Source organism: Ammospiza caudacuta, chromosome 1 (genome assembly GCF_027887145.1).
Source record: "Ammospiza caudacuta isolate bAmmCau1 chromosome 1, bAmmCau1.pri, whole genome shotgun sequence".
In the NCBI taxonomy this organism is placed as follows: domain Eukaryota; kingdom Metazoa; phylum Chordata; class Aves; order Passeriformes; family Passerellidae; genus Ammospiza; species Ammospiza caudacuta.
Window position 1 is genome coordinate 119,991,745 of NC_080593.1, and position 22,981 is coordinate 120,014,725.

At 43.2% G+C, this 22,981-nt stretch overlaps 1 protein-coding gene and 4 non-coding genes across 5 annotated transcripts in view; 1 reads left to right on the forward strand and 4 right to left on the reverse strand.

The window, feature by feature from the left end:
* Window positions 1–4,586: 4,586 nt before the first annotated feature.
* The window catches only part of DNAJC5B (DnaJ heat shock protein family (Hsp40) member C5 beta), a 29,153-nt gene continuing 10,758 nt past the window's right edge, over window positions 4,587–22,981 (forward strand). The window contains exon 1 of the mRNA XM_058816847.1: window positions 4,587–4,693. Within this exon, the coding sequence (XP_058672830.1) occupies window positions 4,587–4,693 (107 nt within the window). The remainder of the gene's footprint in view (window positions 4,694–22,981) is intronic.
* TRNAY-GUA (transfer RNA tyrosine (anticodon GUA)) lies at window positions 7,841–7,929 on the reverse strand. The gene is given in 2 exon segments: window positions 7,841–7,876; window positions 7,893–7,929. It is a non-coding gene; the product is annotated as a tRNA-Tyr (tRNA).
* Window positions 11,265–11,353, reverse strand: TRNAY-GUA (transfer RNA tyrosine (anticodon GUA)). Its single transcript is given in 2 exon segments — window positions 11,265–11,300; window positions 11,317–11,353. It is a non-coding gene; the product is annotated as a tRNA-Tyr (tRNA).
* TRNAY-GUA (transfer RNA tyrosine (anticodon GUA)) lies at window positions 15,171–15,259 on the reverse strand. Its single transcript is given in 2 exon segments — window positions 15,171–15,206; window positions 15,223–15,259. It is a non-coding gene; the product is annotated as a tRNA-Tyr (tRNA).
* Window positions 18,869–18,957, reverse strand: TRNAY-GUA (transfer RNA tyrosine (anticodon GUA)). Its single transcript is given in 2 exon segments — window positions 18,869–18,904; window positions 18,921–18,957. It is a non-coding gene; the product is annotated as a tRNA-Tyr (tRNA).

Here is a 22,981-nt window from a genome sequence, read left to right on the forward strand (position 1 = left end):
TCATATATGTTATATATATATAAATATATAAATATATATATAACATTATAAATATACTTTATAGATATATACTTCATGTGATCTTAACTATACAACCCATGATTCCTGTCCTCCTGGCTCTGCTCATGGATGGTGGGGGATAGATGTGAATGAAGGAGCGAATTTGAGCCTGGAAACAGGTTGGCAAGGGGAAGGTGTTTCAATTTTTGTCTTGCTTTCTTACCATGCAAATCTCTTTTAATTAGTTATAAATGAAATTAATTTTCCCTAAGTTATGTCTGTTTTGCCCATGACAGTAATGGGTAAGGGATCACCCTATCTTTATCTTGATCTTTGAGCTTTTCACTTTATCCTCTTTTCCCATTCTGTTGAAGGGGGGATGGTGGATGGTGTGAGGTGGGTAGAGGTCCAACAGCCAGCCAAAGCCAACACAGGACAAAGGATATGGTTTGGAATTGGGTGATCTAGGAAATTTTTGAGTGCAAAGGATGAACTATTTGGTTCCAAGGATGATATACCAAGAAAAATGGAGGTTTTTAAGTCTCTAGCATTTATAGTCTTCTCTGTTTCAAATGGAAAGGAATGGCTCTCCAGGTTTTCATGGTGGAAGAGGAGAAACTCCATCAGAATAAAAGTCAACATCCTACACTTTCTGTTTTGATATAAAAATTTACAAGAACTCAGGGCTAAGACCTAAAGGGACTTCTTCAATGAATCCTGTTTTGGAATAAATTGTGTAGTAAATGTAAGCCATGGCTGGTTTTAAAGTGTAATTTAGGGCAAGAGACTGTTTTATGTTTAAAACAATTTAATATATCTGCATGGGAAAAAAAAAAAAAAAGACAAACTCAATACCCTATCAGGAGTAAAGCACAGAAGAACTAACTCAATACGCAGTTGTCCCAAATTTTTTGGTGTCATTAACTCTTGGATATATCAGCTTTTAGACTCATGAATGTTTTATTTGCTCTTTCATAGATCTTCCTGAGAGATAACCAGCTGGATACTGGACAACAAAAGACGTAATCAGACTCCACTGACCTGTTTAACCCTGATTGTGAAGGATGAAAAGCAGCAGCTGCTTCCTGTGGAACAGCACTTCTGGTGACACTCGCTTCTTTCCTTTGGGATGATATTGGCATAAGGACATCAAGCTATTGAACTCATAATGTTGTGAGTTTATACATGCCAGCCTGTGTGCCACCACTTTTTGGAGCAGGTATGTTCTTTGAATAACTTTGCCTTATTTTTCAGCACCAATCCAAATGAACTATGGGTATTGTAAGAAAAAAAGGCATATTATTACAACCTCTGTATAAGATGCTTAATGCTGAGTACTGTAAAATCGGCACAGAAAGAGTTAGTTTTAGAATGACAATAGTTTTATTGTCATTCAAGGAAGAAAACAACATCTTCTTGACTTTGTTCTACTGGAACAAAAATAAGTAGCTCAAAAATAGGATTCTAATGTAATTTCAGCCATGAGGAATGTATCTAGTACTAAAATTGTGACTGTTACATCTTCCTTAATAAGGAGAGTTTAACTTTTTCTAGAAAAGTATTGTCTCATTGCACTTCTAGTATTTTTATAGGACTCCTTTAAATAAGTAAGAAATAATTTTGAATAGCTAAAGTTAAAGCTTCAAGTTGATTAATCACTAGAAGACTGAATCGTCTATTGAGTCTAAATTTCCATAGCTGACTAGGTTATTAAAATTATTTTATGAGAAAGTACAAATTACATGACCTTGTAGTTCTTCAAAATTAAATCCACCATGACTTTAATTTTGGATTATGCTTCAGGGCTGTCAGGTAGCTGATCAGCATTATGTCACAGATTTTTAACTAATGCTGTATATCTGTGACTCCACATGATTACTACCATTACCTTGTGCATTAACAGGCTTCATGTGCTTTGCATGATTCCAGTGCCAGGATAGATCCCAGGATCATGCTAAATATCCTCTAGGCATGCCATCATGAACAAAAAGCATGTGTTTTATTTTACCACTGCAGGTGGTAAAGTAATATCTAGATACTCATGTGCAATTTCATTTTCTAATTGTTAACTTAAAACCAAAAGTTCAATACATTTAATTGAGGGATTGTTTACCACACTTAAAAGTAGAAAGGTATTTTTTTTCAGCAGGTCAAAGAACCCTTAATTGTGAGTTGGTTGATCAGAAAAAGAAAACATCAAAGTAAATACTATGTGCCAGAATTACTACGTGGATTATGTTTCTCTGTGTACTTACATGATATTTGATTTTCTTTTTCATATTGAATAATACCAAAGAACTTAAAAGTGTTACATGATTGGTTCTGAACCAAAATGTGGCTTAGTAAATAATATATGAATAATGTCATGATAGTGTCTCTAGCTCAGCAATGAGAAGGGTGTAATAAAAGGGAGGGTAATCTTACCTAACAAAGCTAGTTTACAGAAATTCTTCTTATGACTGGGGTTACAGCTCACTTTTAGGCTTTTTCTGTGATCACTTCAACATTTGGAGCGGGGGCCAACATTCAAAGAAAGAAAGTTGTGATGAAAGTTTTGTTGTGGCAAGTCTGCCATCAATGAGCTGTAGCTTTCTCTTATGAATCATAGGTATCTATATCTTGTGGTTTAAATTGTGGTTTATGTAGAATCCTAGAATGGTTTGAGTTAGAAGGGACCTTAAAGGTCATCTAGTTCCAACTCCCTACCCTGGGCTGGGACACCTTCCACTAGATCAAGTTGCTCAGAGCCTCATCCAGGCTGGCCTTGAAAACCTCCAGGGATGGGGCAGCACCTCTGGCCAACCTGTTCCAGTGCTTCACCAGCCTCACAGTGAAGAATTTATTCCTAATATCTAATCTAAATTTAGCCTCCTTCAGCTTAAAGCCATTCCCACTTGTCCTATTACTGCATGTACTTGTAAAAAGTCCCTTTCCACATCTCTTATAGGCCCTCTCTAAATATTGGAAAGCTGCTAGAAGGAGTTTTTGCTCTTTGAGTTTCTTTGTGTCATTGCCTAGCATTAGCAAGGTCTGGTTTAAAAATGTTTCATTCTTCAAATCCAAAAGGATGAACTTCACACTGTAAAGAAGTAGTCAAACCACTCAGTAAAGAATCACTGGTTTGTCTGCTTCTCTTCTGCAAAAAAGGAAGGAAAAAATATTAGATCTGAAGTGGACTAAATCTGTCAGTCTGTGCTTGCACTATACTTAAGGGTACCATGTTAAATTTATCATTAATTCAATCCTAACTCTTGTATTTCAAGTAAGATAGGACCCTGATAGATATCAGTATTTCCCATGAACAATTTTTTTATAAAGTTACTTTTATAATACCTGGGTCAATTCTTGGTATCTACTCTCATCATGTAGGTCCAGATTCACTCCACTGGTTCTCAGGGCCGTGGTTGGGAGTCACAGAATCAGTCAGGTTGGAAAAGATCATCAAGTCCAATCTATGACTGAACACCACCATGTCAACTAAACCATGGCACAAAGTGCCAAATCCAGTCTTTCCTTAAACACCTCCAGGGACAGTGGCTCCAGCACCTCCCCATTCCAATATCTAATCATTCTTTCCATGAATAAATTCTTCTTATGTCTGACTTAGACTTCCCCTAGTGTACCTTAAGGCTATGTCCTCTTGTCCTGTCGCTGGTTGCCTGGGAGAAGACACCAACCCCCACCTGGCTACAATCTCCTTTCACGGAGTTGTAGGGAGTGGTAAGCTCACCCTTGAGCCTCCTTTTCTCCAGGCCAAAGGCCAAACACCCCCTCAGCTACTACACTGCCTCAGCTGCTCCTCATCAGACTTGTGCTCCAGAACCTTCACCAGCTCCATTGCTCTTTTCTGAACTTGCTTTGGCACCTCAATGTTCTCCCTGAATTGAAGGCCCTGGAACTAGACACAATACTCAAGTCATCCTGAGCACACTGTGGAGATAATGGGGAGAAAGCGCTTGGCCAGTTGTTCTTGAAGTCTGTATGTCTGTTGACAATATAAGGAGTCTAGTTTGATTCAGATTCAAATTTAATCACAATTTAAGCACCTAAGATTGGTTAGACTGAACCTGAGCCCTTGTGTTAAGAAAGCAAAAATTCTTCACTTCGTTGCATTAGGTAATACTCAGAGGTACAGTGCTCTTACCTCGCTGTAAAAAGTCAATAACCTCAACATATAGTGGAATAATTCTCCGAAGACTTAGTAAAGGAAAATGTAAACAAACACAAATAAAACAAGGTGGAAATATAATGTTTGGATATTAATGCTATAGCAAATTTATCTATTCATTTCAGTGACAGCAACATCAAGTCTTTAATATGAACAGTGCTACCCAACACAAAAGCTTCTGTTCTTTAGTTTCTGCTTGTCCATTTTCTCATTTTTTTCCTAATTGTAAAATATATAAAAGACAGAAGATAATATAGAGGAGATTTTATTCTAGATCCATTTTCATGTATTTTTAACCTTTTGCTGCCTGAAATAATCTATTAAAATGAATGGTAAGAAATACTATCTCTGTATACTTGCAATCCCTGGTATTTTAAATGATGTTCTACATTAGCAGCTTTGGTAATGCTCTGCTGTCATGGCTGAACAAAGGCAACGTGCTTTGTCAACATCGGGTGAAGCGTTATATGAAATCCTGGCACTAGAGAAGGGAGCAACACACGATGAGATTAAGAAGTCCTACAGGTATGTAAAATGTGCTTTGCAACAGGTCTAAAAGTGCTTATTTGTCTGGCATGATTATGATGGCAAAACTTTTTGAGTTACCTGCACAGTAGACATTCATTGTCGCAATCCTTTCTTCTTTTCAAATTTGTTAGCCTGAAAAGGATTAGAGATGAAGCAATGTGAATCTACTGATTTCATCCCACAAGTAGTCTGTGAATAATCTGAAATATTTTAATCTAAATGAATGAGAGGTCAGACTGTTGGGATAAACTAACCTGGGCTATTTGAATACTGCACCCAGTTCTTGTGTTAGTATTTTTCCTAAGTCTATTGAAAAGTAAAGCTAATGCAAGTGCTGTAATGACAATTTGAGAACTAGAGTAAGAGACATGAGTTCAATCAGTTTATCTTGTCAGAAAAGAAAAAGAAGATTATTTAGAAGAAAAGAAAAAGATTATTTGGTTAGAGTGTGTAATGTCCTTGAAGGGGAAAATTGCTAGGTGTGAGATAGTTGTTCACTTTATGAAGGCAGACATAACCAAAAGCAGAGCTCAGGATCTGAAAATTATTTGAGCTGAAAAAGAGGTACATGGTTTTAACTGTGAGTGTAACCAGCTACTGAAAAATACTGGCACAGGAATGCTAGTTTCTCTATTGAAAAAGAAGAGAGGACATTAAGAATAGCTTGAGGCAAACACAAGTTATCAAAATGGTGTCAAATATTTTATTGTTGAAATGTAACAAGACCTAGAAGTAAGACCAGAAGAGTTTATGGGTAATTTTGCCCTTAAATTTGCTCAGCTGCTGTTGAAAGACAAAAAAATTTTAATGTCACCCGTGAAGTAGATGTTCTTGACACTGAAATATGTCAGACATGTACTTGCACTTTTAATAAATATTGTAAAATTTTTATTACAGCGTAATTTTGGCTGTTGGTTGCATCGTATTACCAGGCAAACTTAACACAGCTTACTTTTCCTATCAAATGAAAGAATATATCTGAACTACAAAAAGTTTATGAAATAGATCTACTTGCATCATTTAGCTTGAATTTTGGCAAGACTCTGTCCTCCATGTTTTTGAACAAATAGCATTTCTCCTGCTTTCTGCTCCTAAAGGCACATATTCAATGAAGGCAAAAGTAGTGAATGTCCAAACTCTTCATACAATGGAAGGAGAACTGTTGACATCCCACGGTTCTGTTGTCTTGCATAATTATATCACTGGGAAAAAAGGATACTATGATATCAAATTCACTTATGATTTGCACCTTCTGTGTTCCTGTAGTACAGCCTGTCTATAGAAATCATCTTCAGTCTCAAACCTCATGTTTTTCAGTTGCTTTTACATTTAATTTTCTGGAAATCCCCAAAGGAGAAAGTTGTCATGGAAGAATGTAGAATGCAATAAACTCTATTTAATGCAGAGCATGAATATGGATGATTTAGACAGTGATCTATGGCAAAACTGACAGTGGTGCTTTCTCCATCTTTATTAGTAATTAGAGAAAAAAAAAAAAAGGCAGCTTCTGACTAAAGTGGAAATGTCAGGGGGATTCAATTTTAATAGAGTAGCTGTAAATATTTGCAAGATAAAATGATGAGTCAGTCTCATAGATTTGCTTTAATTATAATTTAATTTATGTTAATCCAAAAATCTGCTGCTGAAATGGTATTCTTTAGTACAAGGTAGAAAACCAGCCATACCTGATTCTGAGTTTCCTGCCATTATTAATTAAGTCACTGTTAATTATACGCCACAGCCCAGGGCAAAATTTGCTTTTTAATAAACATGAGAGACATGACTCTGTGATTTTATTTGGAGTTTGGCACAATCTAATTTATCAGGGAGTAAAGCTAATGGGCTTTTAATCAGCAGAATTTCAAAGGAGATCTATCTTCAATATAATACAAAAATAATTTTAGAATCTTTTTTTTGGCATAATAAATGAAACTGTACTTTGTCTTATGCTTCCTGTCTGACAGTGAAGTAATATGCAGAGAGATAGATACTGGATTTCTTTTCTTCAGAAGTTTCAAAAGATCCTGTTTGATAGACTACTTACAAGAAAATCATAGACTCATAGAGTGGTTTGTGTTGGAAGGGACCTTAAAGATCATCTAGTTCCAATCCTCTGCCCAGGGTTGCTCAGACTAGACCAAGTTGCTCAAAGCCTCATCCAGTCTGGCCTTGAGCACTTCCAGGGATAGGTCATCCACAGCTTCTCTGAGCAGCCAATTCCAGTGCATCACCAACCTCACAGTGAAGAACTTCTTTGTAATGTCTAATCTAAACTTTGCTTCTTTCAATTTCTAGCCATTACCCCTTGTCCTATCACTACACCCCCATGTCAAAAGCCCTGCTCCAGCTTTCTTGTAGACCCTGCCTAAGTACTGAGAAGCTCCAATTATGTCACACTAAAGATTTATCTTTCCCAGTCTGAATAGTCCAAATTCTTCTGGCCTTCCTGCCCAGGAAAGGAGCACCATCCTTCTAATCTAATCATGGTGTGCCTCCTCTAGACTTGCTCCAAAAGGTCAACACCTCTGTGATGCTATATTGGTGATTAAGAAATTTATTAGAATATGTGTATAGCACTCTTAATGCCATTTAATTACTATGAAGCAAGGAGGGATAATGGCTTAATCATGCCTATGCCAATGGCCTGTTCTACTCCTGATACAGCCTCTGGGTGCACCCAAGGCTCCCCACAGCCACAAGGACCACAGTACCTATGGTCCATGAAAGGGAATGAAAAGCACTGGAGAATGCAGGCATCGATCCCGCTACCTCTCACATGCTAAGCGAGCACTCTACCACTTGAGCTAATTCCCCTCCCTGCAGACTCTGACCCAGCTCCTCTCCCCTCCCAGGCACCCAGCCCTGACCCAGGGTGCCCTGCACCCAAAGATGGAGCCTCCCATTCATCACTCTCATACCACCAACTCACCCAATCACATTCCAACTGGAGAAGACTTTGGCCAACTTCAGAGCTCAGAATCACCATCCCCTGCCCAAGGGCTCACTCAAAACTGCTGGGGCAGTAGTATTCCCAAACTCAGACAAGAGCTCACAAATTGGCACTCATTCTGAAGAGGCCCCTGGGCAGGACCAAAAGGCAGTGCCAGTGCCAGTGTGGGATGTGTGTGAGAGGCAAAAGGTGACTCCTTCGAGCCGGAGTTGAACCAGCGACCTAAGGATGGCCATGCCAGGGAGCCTACAGTCCTCCACTCTACCAGCTGAGCTATCGAAGGAAGCATGGGATTGTTCCCAGAGCCTCACCCAGCACTTTCTCAAGCTGCAGTGCACCATCATGCCTCTATTACCACATCTTCCTTCAAACAGCCTCAGCTCCTGCATCACACCTCCTTGCTCAACACCTTAGTCCATCACTCAAGCAAACCACAAACATAAATGCTCCATAAGCTCTTTGGACATCATATTCTACACATGGACTCTGTTCACAGCCACACAGACCTTATCTATATCCTGCTGCATTTTCCCTTGATTCATTTTCACTGTGCTGTGTTTTGCTCTCTGCTCAAGCATAAGACAAAACAAAATTAAAGCCATTGCTCTGTTCTGTAGCCTATGCCCAAGCACTGCAACAAGTCCTCCAAACTTCTCTTTCTTCAAACTGAACATGCCCACTCTCCTCAGCTGATCCTGAAAGACAAATCTATCAGTTACTTAAGATTCTTAGCAGGCCTCCACTGAGGTTGTTCCATTCCATTGATGTCCTTTTCTGTATTTCACTTGATCCTTGAGAATGTCAAGCAAAGAGAGAGCATAATTTCTTCTGTTAAACTGCCCATAGTAATCCTGATACAACCCTAGAGGCCTGCCTTATCTGTAAATTCAGGGCATGCCACAAATCTCCACAGGGGACAGATGGATCCCTGGCAAAGGGCCCTGTGTCCCCACCAGGGGAATGAAAAGCATTGGAGAATGCAGGCATCGATCCCGCTACCTCTCACATGCTAAGCGAGCGCTCTACCACTTGAGCTAATTCCCCTCCCTGCAGCCTTTCACCCAGCTCCTCTTCCCTCCCAGGCACCCAGCCCTGACCCAGGGTACCCTGTACCCAAAGCCTAGGCCTCCCATTCATATCACTCTCACACCACTAACTCATCCACTCATGGTCCTGCAGGAGGTGACTGCAGACAGCCCCATAGTCAGAATCACCATCCCCATGCCTAATGGTTCACCCAAAAATGCCTTGGCTGGTTATCACAGCTTAGGCAGGAGCTCATGGCGGGGCACTCATTCTGGGGAGTGCCCTGGGCAGGATCAGAAAAAGGCTGTGGTGCCAGTGTGGGATGTGTGTGAGAGGCAAAAGACAACTCCTTCAAGCCAGAGTTGAACGAGTGACCTAAGGATGGCTGTGCCAGGGAGCCTACAGTCCTCCACTCTACCAGCTGAGCTATCAAAGGAAGCATGGCCACATTCTCAAGGGGACCTCACCCTGTACACACTCAGCATTTTTGCTAAGCCACAGTGCACCATCATTCCTCTATTACCTCATCTTCTTTCAAACAGCCTCAGCTGCTGCATCACACCTCCTTGCTCAACACTTTAGCCCATCACTCATGCAAACCACAGAAATGTCCTTAAGTTCCTTGGAAGTCATCTTCTACACATGGACTCTTCTCATGGCCATACAGAGCTCGTCCATGTCCTGCTCCATTTTCCCTTATTCCCTTTTACTCTGCTGTCTTTTTCTCTGCTGTCTTTTTCTCTCTGCTCAAGCATAAGAGAAAACAATTATAGCCATTTCTCAATTTTGTGGCCTACATTGAAGTACCACAAGGTCATCTGCAAGTCCTCAGAACCTCTCTTTCCTTAAACTGAACATGCCCACTCTCCTCAGCCCATCCTTAAAGAGAAATCAAGTGATTCCTTGTGATTCTTGGTGGCCCACCACTGAGGTTGTCCCATTACATTAACGTCCTTTTCCATACCGGGCTTGATCTTTGAGAACTGCCAAACTGTCTGGGTTTTAGTCAAGCTAAGGGAGTAGACACTTTAAAACTAGTGACTTCCCATTTATTTTTAGCCAATCCCCTTCCATCAATAAGTAGAGAAGAACATGAGTAGATCTAAATGAAAAATAATTTTACTAAAAATGTGAAATAGCAACAGACAAGAAAAATAACAATAACAATCACTAGTTGCAAAGTTTCTAAATCTCACAGACTCCCTGCAAACAAGGAGAAATTAAAAGTGGCAGAGAAAACCCTCTGCCCAAGATGGCACCCTCCATGAAGGATTGCATGGGGAGAGACAAAGACAGCGGCAACCCTCCCCCTCTTTCGACTGCTTGTGGACAGAGAGAACAAAAAGAGAGAAAAAAACCCCAAAACAACACAGATACCGAACATCCATGATTACAAAAAACTCCCCCTAAACAACAAGCAGCTGAGAACATGGGCAAAACAAAAAGAAAATCTAGATTCCAAAACCAGACAAATGCCCTTCCTATCTCTCTGGTGGCAGCAGCTCTGTCAAAAAAAGGCACTCCAGCAGCTGAAACTCAATCCAGCTAGAACTCACGTAGGGACTTCACCTTTTCATGAGGAGAAACAGCAGGCATTTGGCAGGGGCGACTCAGACTCCGTGCTTTCCCACTTCCACTGGACACTGCTGGCAGGTTGGAACAGCCATGCCGTGTGGGGCTGTTGAGCTTTTCTTGGTGCGACGTTGTGACTATAGACAGGTGAAATTTGCTTTGAAGCAGTCTAGGACCACAAAATGTGGCTCCTTGGAAGTCTGATGCAACCCTCTCAGGAAAGAAAACCAAGGGGAACTTCTACCCACTCTGCCTCAGCTCTCTCCCCGCAAGAACGAAAAGGAAAGAGCAAAAACCAAGAGGCAACAGAGAGATATACCTGAGAGATCCAGGCTTTTGGAAGACCTGGCAATGCCACAGCCCTGCAGTTCCATTTCCAGCCACAAGGCTTTGCAGAGAGAGAAACAATTCTGGGCACAGATGGATATGGAATGCAGTAACATTTTGGGTTACCTAGGACACAAGAAAGTAGGGAGAAGAGCAATTAATCCATTAAACTGCCCATAGTGCTCTTGATGTCATCCTTCTCTGCAAACCCAGGGCACACCATATATTTCTCCACAGCCTCCCCAGACGTCAGATACATCCCTGACAAAGGGCCCTGTATCCAGGCAAGGAGGAATGAAAAGCACTGGAGAATGCAGGCATCGATCCCGCTACCTCTCACATGCTAAGCGAGCGCTCTACCACTTGAGCTAATTCCCCTCCCTGCAGACTCTGACCCAGCTCCTCTCCCCTCCCAGGCACCCAGCCCTGATCCAGGGTGCCCTGCACCCAAAGCCTGGGTCTCCCATTCATATCACTCTCACATCACCAACTCACCCACTCACAGTCCTGCAGACAAGCCCCATGGTCAGAACCACCATTGCTTGCCCAAGGATTCACCAAAAAATGCCTTGCCTGGTTATCTCCCACAGCTTAGGCAAGAGATCACCACTGGGCAGCTCATTCTGGGGACTGTCCTGGGCAGGATCAGAGAAAGGCAATGGTGTGGGATGTGTGTGAGAGGCAATAGGTGACTCCTTCAAGCCGGAGCTGAACCAGCGACCTAAGGATGGCTGTGCCAGGGAGCCTACAGTCCTCCACTCTACCAGCTGAGCTATCAAAGGAAGCATGGCCACATTCCTAAGGGGACCTCACCCTGTACACACTCAGCATTTTTGCTAAGCCACAGTGCACCATCATTCCTCTATTACCTCATCTTCCTTCAAACAGCCTCAGCTGCTGCATCACACCTCCTTGCTCAACACTTTAGCCCATCACTCATGCAAACCACAAACAGAAATGCTCCAAAAGCTCCTTGGACATCATCTTCTACAGATAGACTCTTCTCATGGCCACACAGATCCTGCTCCATTTTCCCTCTATTCCCTTTCACTGTGCTGTCTTCAGCCCTCTGCTCAAGTATCAGATAAAGGACAGCATTTCCTCTACTCTGTAATCTTCTACAAGCATGAAGATCATGCCTAAGTCCTTTGATTCTCTCCTTTGACAGTCTCAACATTCTCACTGTTCTTGCTCATCCATGTAGAGCAGTCCCTCCACTCAGTGAGGTTCTTGGTGTCCCTCCACTGAGATTCCTCCATTCCATTGATGTCCTTTCTTGTGTGTGGAATCACCTGCTCCCAAGCATCCTGACGGCCTTTTTCTGAGGTCACTGCACATGGTCCACATGTGTCTTCTACACAGAGGCATAAAGTTGGGCTCTGTCATGGCTTTATTTTGCAGGCCATTAAACATCACACAGCTGGTCACTCATGCCCTTCCCCAAAGTGGGAGTAAAATTCACAGGGTGAGAAAAAGATGGTTTATTAGGACAGAAAAGAAATGGAAAGTGAAATAACAAGAACAACAATAATAATAACAACTCTAATATTAATAGAACTAAAGTATACAAATCACATGATGCACAACACTGTTGCTTTACACTCAATGAATGATGCCCGGTGAGTTCTTGAGCAGCAGCTCCCAGCCATCTTTTCCCCTCATGTATATACTGAGCATGACACCATATGGTAGGGAATATTTGGCCACCTGGAGTCAACTGTTCTGGCTGTCTCCTCCCAACTCCTCCCAACTCCTCCCAACTCCTTTTTTTCTTTCCCTTCTCACAAACTCTGTCTGCTGCGTTTCCCCATATGATGAAGTCATCAATGTATTGCAGGTGTTCCTGCTCTAGTGCAGTCTGGTTAAGTCCATGGAAAATGGTAGGGCTGGATTTCCAGTTCTACGGCAGGTGTACTGGATGCCCCTCCAAGTGAAAGCAAATTGTGACCTGACTCTGTTGCCAAAGGGATTGAGAAAAACATGCTAGTGATATTAATTGTGCCAGGCCATAATCTGGCTGCCTTTGATACAAACTGCCTCCAGTTTAAATTGAAGTTCTGGCCTGTCTGGCATGGCATCACTTAGCAGCAGCATGGCTTTGTTCAAGGTACTATAATCTACTGTTGGTCTCCACTCTCAATCAGATTTTCACAGTGGCCATGTGAAACTGTTACAGGGTGAGTGAGTCCTGCTGATCCCTCCAGGGCTTCCCAGCTGACCAATCAGCATTTACATGGAATCAGGGGGTCTTGGTTGGTGTGACCAAGACCACCTATATAATATAGGGATGAGATGGTTAACACCTCATTTATGAGTTCTTTCTCTTCTTCCTCCTCAGTCTGCAGCCACCTCTCTTCCTCCTCTTCTTCTCTGGCCCTGCTTTGGATCAGTCTTCTTCCTGCTGCTGACTCTTAGAAGAGGCTCCTTCATCCCTTACTAAAGGAGCTGACTTCTATTTCCAATATTTCTTCCAGTGAAGATGGTGTCAGTACAGGTGGGTCCTTTGGTCCAGATGCAGTGTCTGTCACTGGGACTGGGACAGCCAAAGTGCCTGACATTTTGTCATCAGATCCAAAGACCTTATCCCCTTGAGGATACTGAATAGTGTTGAATAGGACTTGCTAGGCATGGGCCAGGCCCCAGCATGTTGCAGCGATATCTTTCTCTCTGGAATTACCAAGCTGGCAGCATACTTCTTCCAAATATTTCACTAGTTTTTCAGGATTCTGAACTTATTTGGGGATGAAATTCCAGAATATTTGAGATGCCCATTGTTGTACATACTTGCCTGTACTATCCCACACATCCTGCTACTATATATGCTCAGGCTCAGGGCTGTTATCTGGGTGGTACCCTCAAATAGTTGTTTAATTCTAAAAAAGGCCTGAAATACAATCAGGAGACATAGTAATAAGAACATTCTCCTTTGAACATCCTGACTATATTCAGAATTCTCAAGAGCTATTGTAATTACCCTGGAGGAGAAGGGGAAGATGTGGGAAGTGTATGCCCCACAGATTGCCTCTAGGAGGAAAGATAAAGGATGTAATTAGGAATAGTTGCCAATAGATGGCCCTAGAAGTATGGAGAAGATAACAATACTTGATTACAAATAAATTAGTCTCATGACCATCAATTTTATCATATCCTAAACCAGTGTTAAAAAATTCGACAACATGATAACCTTAGCCCAGCCCCCAGAGGTGATAAACAGCACAACAAGAAACATTCAGAGCAAGTAAGATGTTATGTAACCCAACCCTGAGAATAGAAATTTATTTACTCTCAACTCTGAGAGTAAATAAATCAACATCAGGATTAGCTATTATTACTGTAATATAATGAATGCTTAAAAGAAATTTGTTTTAATGTACTCTAGTCAGATTTGTCATTATCTCAACCCTTCAAGCCCAAAGATTATGTTGGGCACCAAAAAGGGGTGTTGTGGTTTAACCCAGCAGACAGTTAAACCCTACACAACTGCTCACACACCCCATCCCCAAGAGGGTTTTTGGAGGGAACTGGGAGAAAAAAGCAAAATTTGTGGATTCAGAAAAACACAGTTCAAAAGGACAGAAAAGAAAGGGGGAAATATCAATAATAATAACAACAGAATGAGATTACACAAAATAAGTGACATACAACACAATTGCTCAACACCTGCAGAACAATGCCCAGACAGACAGTTTATAAGTACTGACCCCAGTCATCTTTCTCCCTAGTATATACCGAGCCTGATGTCATGTGGTATGGAACATTCCTTTGATCAGCTGGGGCCACCTGTCCCATCTGTGTCTCCTCCCAGTTTCTTGTGCCCCCCAGTCTCCTTGCTGATCGGATGATGCAAGAAGCAGAAAAGTCCTTGGGTTTGCATAAACTCTGCTTACCAAGGTCTCTAACAGTGGTGCGTAACCAACATTATTCACACCCTGAATCCAAAACACAGATATTAGGAAGAAAATTAGTTCTATTATAGCAAAAAAACAACATCAACCTATATATAACAGGTACACAAGACTAAATGGCATCTATCCAATGAAGAGGAAAGTCAGATAATACCTTCTCTCAATCCAGAGGCCTTGTTCCTAGAGAAGTCTAGGATGCTGTCCTCCACTTTGGCTTCCCAGGTTTCCTTACCCTTCAGAGGATAGGGGGACCCTCACCAAAAGGCCCTGTATCCAGGCAAGGAGGAATGAAAAGCACTGGAGAATGCAGGCATCGATCCCACTACCTCTCACATGCTAAGCGAGCACTCTACCACTTGAGCTAATTCCCCTCCCTGCAGACTCTGACCCAGCTCCTCTCCCCTCCCAGGCACCCAAAGCCTTATTCAGGGTGCCCTGCACCCAAAGCCTGGGTCTCCCATTCATATCACTCTCACATCACCAACTCACCCACTCACAGTCCTGCAGACAAGCCCCATGGTCAGAACCACCATTGCTTGCCCAAGGGTTTCACCAAAAAATGCCTTGTCTGATTATCTCCCACAGCTTAGGCAAGAGATCACAACTGGGCAGCTCATTCTGGGGAGTGCCCTGGGCAGGATCAGAGAAAGGCAATGGTGCCAGTGTGGGATGTGTGTGAGAGGCAAAAGGTGACTCCTTCGAGCCGGAGTTGAACCAGCGACCTAAGGATGGCCATGCCAGGGAGCCTACAGTCCTCCGCTCTACCAGCTGAGCTATCGAAGGAAGCATGACCACATTCCCAAGGGGACCTCACCCTGTACACACTCAGCATTTTTGCTAAGCCACAGTGCACCATCATTCCTCTATTACCACATCTTCCTTCAAACAGCCTCAGCTGCTGCATCACACCTCCTTGCTCAACACTTTAGCCCATCACTCATGCAAACCACAAACAGAAATGCTCCAAAAACTCCTTGGACATCATTTTCTTCATGAGCAGATGGACTCTCCTTAGGGCCATACAGATCTCACCCATGTCCTGCTGCATTTTCCCTTGATTCCCTTTCACTGTGCTGCCTTTTGCCCTCTCCCCAAGCAGATGACACATATGGCCACTCTACTTTGAAACCTCCCCTAAGTCAAAAGATCTAAGTCAAAAGATCTCTGAACCTCTCTTTCTCTAGGCTAAACAAATCCACTCTCCTCATCCCATCCACACAGAGAAACTTCTCCATTCCTTGAGATTCTTGGTGGCACTCCAGAGACAGCTCTCTTTGACTGTTTTTCTGCTTAGAAGATCTCCAAACGGGGTACAATACTTTACATGACATTTGATGTTTATCAAGCAAAGAGGGAGAAACCTCTGTTAAATTGCCCATGGAGACTCAGATGTCATCTTGTTCTTTGCATTCTGGATATATTATGAGCACACACAGGTCCTGGCAAAGGGCCCTGTGTCCACACCAGAGGGAATGAAAAGTGTTGGAGAATGCAGGCATTGATCCCACTACCTCTCACATAGCAAAGCAAGCACTCTACCACTTGAGCTAATTCCCCACCCTGTAGCCTCTCACCCAGCTCCTCTCCCCTCCCAGCCACCCAGCATGGCCTGCACCCAAAGCCTGGGCTTCCTAATAATCCCACCCTCACACCACCAACCCACCCACTCACTTTCCTGCTGGAGGTGACTATGGGCAAGAACAGTGACAGAATCAACTTCCCATGGCCAGGGTTCACCCAAAAATACCTTAGCCACTTATCTTCCAAATCTCAGGCAAAAGCTCATGGCTGAGCAGCTCATTCTGGGGAACCCCCTGGGCAGGACCAAAAGGCAGCAGTGCCAGTGCAGGATGTGTGCCAGAGCCAAGAGGTCACTCCTTTGAGCCAGAGTTGAACCAGCAGCCCAGGGATGGCCATGCCAGGGAGCCTACAGTCCTCCACTCTACCAGCTGAGCTATTGAAGGAAGCATGTAGATTAAATACCTCAAATATTACACCATCATCCAATCATTCCAGTCTCACACCACTCCCTTGGATTTACATGACCCTCCTCTGCAGGAAATAAGAGACTTGACTTATTTCACACTGCTTCTCAAGCCTACAACCCTGGCCAGGATAGACACAGCCATGGTGGCTCACTTGAAGCAATAATCCAGAACGGAAGGCACTATCACCATGACAAAGCAGGGACAACTGCAAGCAAGGAAGTCACCGCAGAGGTCGGAGTGATGATCATGTCCAGTGACTGACAGGCAGGTCCAGACTGACAAGCCAGGGGTTAGGTCAATGCAGGACATTCATCTGCACATCAGGTTTGGATCCAAGGTCACTGTGCCTTGACAGTGCTATGGCTGTGGCCATTACTGAGCTAGGGACCAGGACTCCTGCTTTTTAATACAGAAAGAAAGTGAAGGCCCAGATGTGGACATAAGGAGACCTCCTGTGCTGATGGCTGGAAGTGCAAACGCCACGTGAGGCTGGTGAGGGCTATTCAGGCCTATTCTGTCACTTACTACACACACAAGATGTAATGGTCACCATGTGAGAGAACCAGCAGCTCTCCACTACACCAGCAGATATCAACAGAGTATCAGGGTCCTCTCTCTGCTCTGCCTCCATGATTATGTTCTCAAAGCAATCAGTTTGAATGAGTCCTCAGGGCATCTCTGTATCTATCTTCTCCTCCAAGCAGCCCTAGATGAGGGATCCCATCATTTTGCTCAAGACTTCAGCCAGTCAGATCACACCAACCTCCAAGCATGGAGACTCCAGGGCAACATTCTTCTCCTACCATGCTGACCTGAAGAGGTGTCAGGTCCTGAGAAGGTGGTCTTGGACCATTTTTTCTGGGATAGCTGTAAAACATCAGGTCCCTAGAAGGCAGTCCTGGAGGCAAGTAACACTCGGGATACCTTTGGGCTAAATTAAAGCAAAATAATGCCAAACAATCAATTAGAAAATTTCATTTATGGCAGCAGCAGTTTAAACTTTATTGTAAGTTGAATAAGTTTAAATCTTATTATAAATCGAATGGCCTATGGCAGCAATGATCAAAATTTTCAGTACAGCCCATGGGAGCAGTAATTTAAACTTTTAAGAAGAGGAAGAGAAGAAGAAAGAAAGAGAAGAAGATAGACATAGAGGAAAAGATCTGGATCACCAGCCAGAGTTCCAGTGGTGCCTCTGGTTCGGTTCCTTCGGGTGGTGGTTGTACACCCCACCCATCTCCGTTGTGCTATTTATAGACTAACCCTCATGCACGTGCATTTTGTTATTCTCAAACTTTTCAGAAGTGGGTTGGGGGCTTCATGGTTTCAATTCCCTTCACAGATGTCAGAGAGACAAGAGCAGTTCTGTCTCATACCTGGTTTTGGAGATAGTTACCCAAGATAAGGAAGCTGATCCAAGGAAATGTTATACTGCATTGAAAGATGCTCTTTTCTAACTGCACCTTATCTCATCAGTATGGAAACAGTCCTTTCCTCTGCTACCAAGTGTTTGGCACATTAACTCTTTTTAGGTTTTCATTGTCTCATAGATGATAAAAAAATGGATCCTCTGCTGCTTCAGTTGTGGCCTGTTGTTTTTCTTTCCTTTATTAATCACCACAGTAAAAGGCCTAACTGTTGAATCAATAACCTCCTGATAGGCATTTTGATAAGTGCTTGCTTATCTCCCACACAGCCCTTTCTTCTTCAAGATCTGCACAAGGCTACATTCAACAGCCTCACCTCAAAGGGCAAGTGCACCTGCTTCCAAGTGTCCTGAAGGCTTTATTCTGAGCTGTTTGCACTTGGTCAATGTCTGTCTTATACATGGAGGCCCATGGATGGGCACAATATTCTGGATCCTTTCCATCATACTCAGAACAAAGTGAGAGAAACCATTCCTTCAATTCACAGCCCACGTTGCCATGGACATAGTCCTAGATGCTGAGCTCCTCTTTGCAGCACAGGTCCAAGCAAGAGGAATGAAAAGCATTGGAGAATGCAGGCATCGATACCGCAACCTCTCACATGCTAAGTGAGTGCTCTACCACTTGAGCTAATTCCCCTCCATGCAGCCTCTGACTGAGGTTCTGTCCCCTCCCAGGCACCCAAAACCTGACCCAGCATGCCCTGCACCCAAAGCCAGAGCCTCCCATTCATATCACTGTCACACCATCAACAATTCACCTGATCATGTTCCTACTGGGTGTGATTCCAGACAACACCTGTACTCAAAACCACAATTTCCTGACCAGGGTTTCACCAAAAATGCCTTGGCTGCTCAGTTTCTCAAGGTTGGATGAGAGCTCATGGCTGGACAGACCTTTGAAGGGGACCCCATTGGGAAGGACAAAAAGGCAGTGCCAGTGCCAATGTGGGATGTGTGTGAGAGGCAAGAGGTGACTCCTTCGAGCCGGAGTTGAACCAGCGACCTAAGGATGGCCATGCCAGGGAGCCTACAGTCCTCCGCTCTACCAGCTGAGCTATCGAAGGAAGCATGGGATTGTTCCCAGAGCCTCGCCCAGCACTTTCCCAAGCTGCAGTGCACCATCATGCCTCTATTACCACATCTTCCTTCAAACAGCCTCAGCTGAGACATCACAGAACCTTGTTCAACCCATCAATCATACAAACCAGAAACAGAAATGCTCCATAACCTCTTTGGACATCATCCTCTACAGATTAACTTCCTCACAGCCACACAGAACTTATCTGTATCCTGGTGGATTTTCCCTTCATTCCCTTTCACTCTGCTATCTTCAGCCCTCTGCTCAAGCATACAGAAAAACAAAATAACAGCCATCTCTCTGTTCTGTAACAGAGTGTTAGAACATCATGTGTAAGTCCTCTGAACATCTCTTTCTGTTAACTGAAAGCACCTACTCGCCTCAGTCTGTCTTTAAAGAGAATTCCTTGAGTTCCTTGGTAGCCCTCCACTAAGGTTGTTCCAGACCATTGATGTCCTTTTCTGTACTTCACTTGATACTTGAGAGCTGTCAAGCAAAGAGGGAGAAGATCAATTCCTCTGCCCAACTGCCCCTGGAAGTCTTGATACAAGCCTGGATGTCATCCTGCTCTTTAAGTCCAGGGCACACCTTGAATCTTCCCACAGCCCCCAGAGAATAGATGGATCCCTGGCAAAGGGCCCTGTGTCCCCACCAGAGGGAATGAAAAGCACTGGAGAATGCAGGCATCAATCCTGCTACCTCTCACATGCTAAGCAAGCGCTCTACCACTTGAGCTAATTCCCCTCCCTGCAGCCTCTAACCCAGCTCCTCTCCCCTCCCAGGCACCCAGCCCTGACCCAGGGTGCCCTGTGCCTCCCAGTCATATCACTGTCCCACCACCAACCCACCCACTCACAGTCCTGCTGGAGATGACTGCAGACAGCATCCATGGTCAGAATCACCATCCCCTGCCCAAGGGTTCACCAGAAAATGCCTTGCCTGGTCATTTCCCCAGCCTCAGACAAGAGCTCATGGCTGGACAGCCCTTTGAAGGGAAGCCTCCTGAGCAGGATCAGAAAAAGGCAGTGGTGCCAGTGTGGGATGTATGTGAGAGGCAAAAGGTGACTCCTTTGAGGCAGACCTGAACCAGTGACCTAAGCATGGCCATGCCAGGGAGCCTACAGTCCTCTGCTCTACCAGCTGAGGTATCAAAGGAAGCATGGGTTAATCCTACTCACATCCTCTGATACTTCATAGTGTTGTCATATCTGACCCTATAGAGCATTCTTTCCTGTCTTCAAAATATTGCTATCTTCATTCAAAAGCCCCCTCATCAGACCCACCCCTGTGTCTGATCCTGGCCTGATCTTGCTTTTCAACCTAAGCCACCGCTGACAGAGGTCTTGAGTTTATTTCACTCACTTCATTTTCATAAGAGCCTTTATCCATCTTGACACACTTATCTATCTTGAGGGATAGCTGTTTCTCTGTTTGCAGTGACTTTTCTCTCCCAAACTTGCTTGCTGTTGTGGAGGGCTGCAGTGGGCAGTGATCCTAAGGCAGTGAAGGAGAACGTCATTCACCATGAGAAAAATATGAATGGACATAAACCCATGGTTTTGGTATAGGAAGTAGCCTACAAACTCCTTTGTTCATTTCACACTCTACTTTTTTTCTTCTTTTTTTGTCATAATGAATCCTTTTTATTATCTAACTGGGAATGTCACTCTTCCAGGGACTCACAGGTACCCACAGTACCATATACCTAGTATTTTGTGTTATCTCACATAGTTTTTGTCCTTGGACCTAACAGAGTCCTTTGTCTTACTTGTATGAATTGCACTGCTAATATCTAGATCTTGTTCCCATTGCTAAATCATCTTCAGTTAGTATATGTCATCTCAGTGTGCAGAGAGTTGTTTTGGCAATGTACTCTTTTTAGTGAGAACATTTGTCCCAAAATTAAAATAAGAACATAGATTATCTTTTGTTAATTGCTGAAAGTAATCCTGTTAGTAGTCTAAAACAATACTAGGTAAAGTGAGAATGCAACTAATGAGTTTCATCTTTTTAAAGGTCATTCTGTTGAAATTCTTATTTTTTATTAGATTGTTTGGGATGTAGGTCAGCCAGAAGATGTCTTTGGGTCTCTGGGAAAAGAAAGAAAGAAAGGCTGGAAATTGATTGTCCGATCCCTGCAAATATTCAGGGGTTTCTGAAAGTAATACTTCTCTCTTTTTTTCTTTTTTTTCTTTTGTTTTCTAATTGTTGGGGCCTGTTTTCAGGTAAGAAAAGGGATAGATTGCATAATTCATTTAAACATTTGGATGACACATAATATCATTAGTCATGCAAGACTTAGCTTATTTTTTCAGTTCCTATATTTAATTTTTTATTGTGTTTAGGACACATGTTAAACATGACAAAAACTTTGTGTTTAAGGTGCAATATGCACAGCGTATTAAATATGACTGAACACAATCCTATTCATGCTATTAGACACATGTTTAAGGAGTTATTTATGACCTGTGATTCTGTGACTTGAGCGCAAGAGAATTGAAGAGATAATTGGCAGAAGCTGTTCCCAGGCTGATATCAGGCTTGATATTGGCAGAATGTCTTCCAGGCAGGAACTGTCTTCAGGAACAAAGCAGTTCCTTTTTATTGGAGGAGTAATCTTGTAGGACTTCAGAAGGAAATCAGGTAGGACTACTCTGAGGTTAACTTTGTTAGAGGAAGTGTAGGCACACTGCCTTCACACCACAAATACTATTTTGGTCACAGCAGTTATGGCTAGCTCTCAAAATATTTGGAGAGAATATTCACAAAAAGAAACGTAGCTTGGCTGTGATTGCATCAGCTCAAAACACAACTAAGTCACTTTTGATGCCACTAGAGGTCAGCGCTAGTCATTAAATAAATGTCCTGGAGACTGCAACCTCTTTACTCGGAGTGGCGATTTTTGAAAATATCTACTTCTGTCTATGCTTGTTTTGCAAGTGTGGGTGAGTTGACACTACCAGTGCTTCACGATGTTTGGAAGCACACCCCTTCTTCTCGGTGCCGTGCTTCCCCAGTGCTGTGACCCAAGAGTCACACACTGTACTTTTCAAGCTGTGCCTCCCCTCAAATGTCACAGTGCTGAGTACAGTCAGGGGCAAAAGGCAGTGACAAACCCTGACCTAGTAGAGGCTTCCAATGGCATCAGCAGCCCAAACTAGTTGGCATTACTCCACTCTCACACCACACAGGGATTTAGTTCTGGGCACCCTAAAATAAGAAGGATATGGACCTGCTGCAGCAAGTCCAGAGAAGGGACACAAGGATAACCAGAGAGATGGAGACAGGCTGAGAGAATTGGTGTTGTTTGGCCTGGACAAGAGAAGGCTCAAGGAAGACCTTAGAGCACCTTCCAGTACCTCAAGCAGTCCTACAAGAGAGCTGGAAAGGAACTTTTTACCAGGGCTTGAAGTGATAGGACAAGAGGCAATGGCTTTAAACAAAAAAGGAGTATGTTTACATTAGATATTAGGAAGAAATTCTTTACTGTGAGGGTCATGAGGCACTGAAACAGCTTGCTCAGGAAAGCTGTGGATGCTCCATCCCTGGAAGTCTTCAAGGCCAAGATGGATGGGGCTGTGAACAGCTTGGTTTAGTGGAAGCTGTCCATGCCCATGATGGGGGCCCAGACCTAGATGATCTTTAAGGTTCCTTCCAACCCTAATCACTCCATGACCCTGTGAAAATAACCATTCTGTGATGGTTCCTATGATGATCCTATGACAATTCCCTCTTACTCCTTCAAGGATTATCTCAGAAGTGCAGCAGTGGGGAACTAGGCCAAAAGACAGGCTCTTGAAACCAGGGTTAATTCATTATGCTTTGCCACCTTGTGCTTCAAAAAGATGCTTCCCTTCTATTGTAAGTCCTAACTGTGTTCTCCATCATCACTGTCTGGGCTTCTGCAAACACAGACACTGTTTACAACATTTTAATGTAGCTACTATTGATAGGCAGTTGAACACAGAATTTCCTTTGCTATAAAGAAAATAATGTTGCCTGGATAAGCA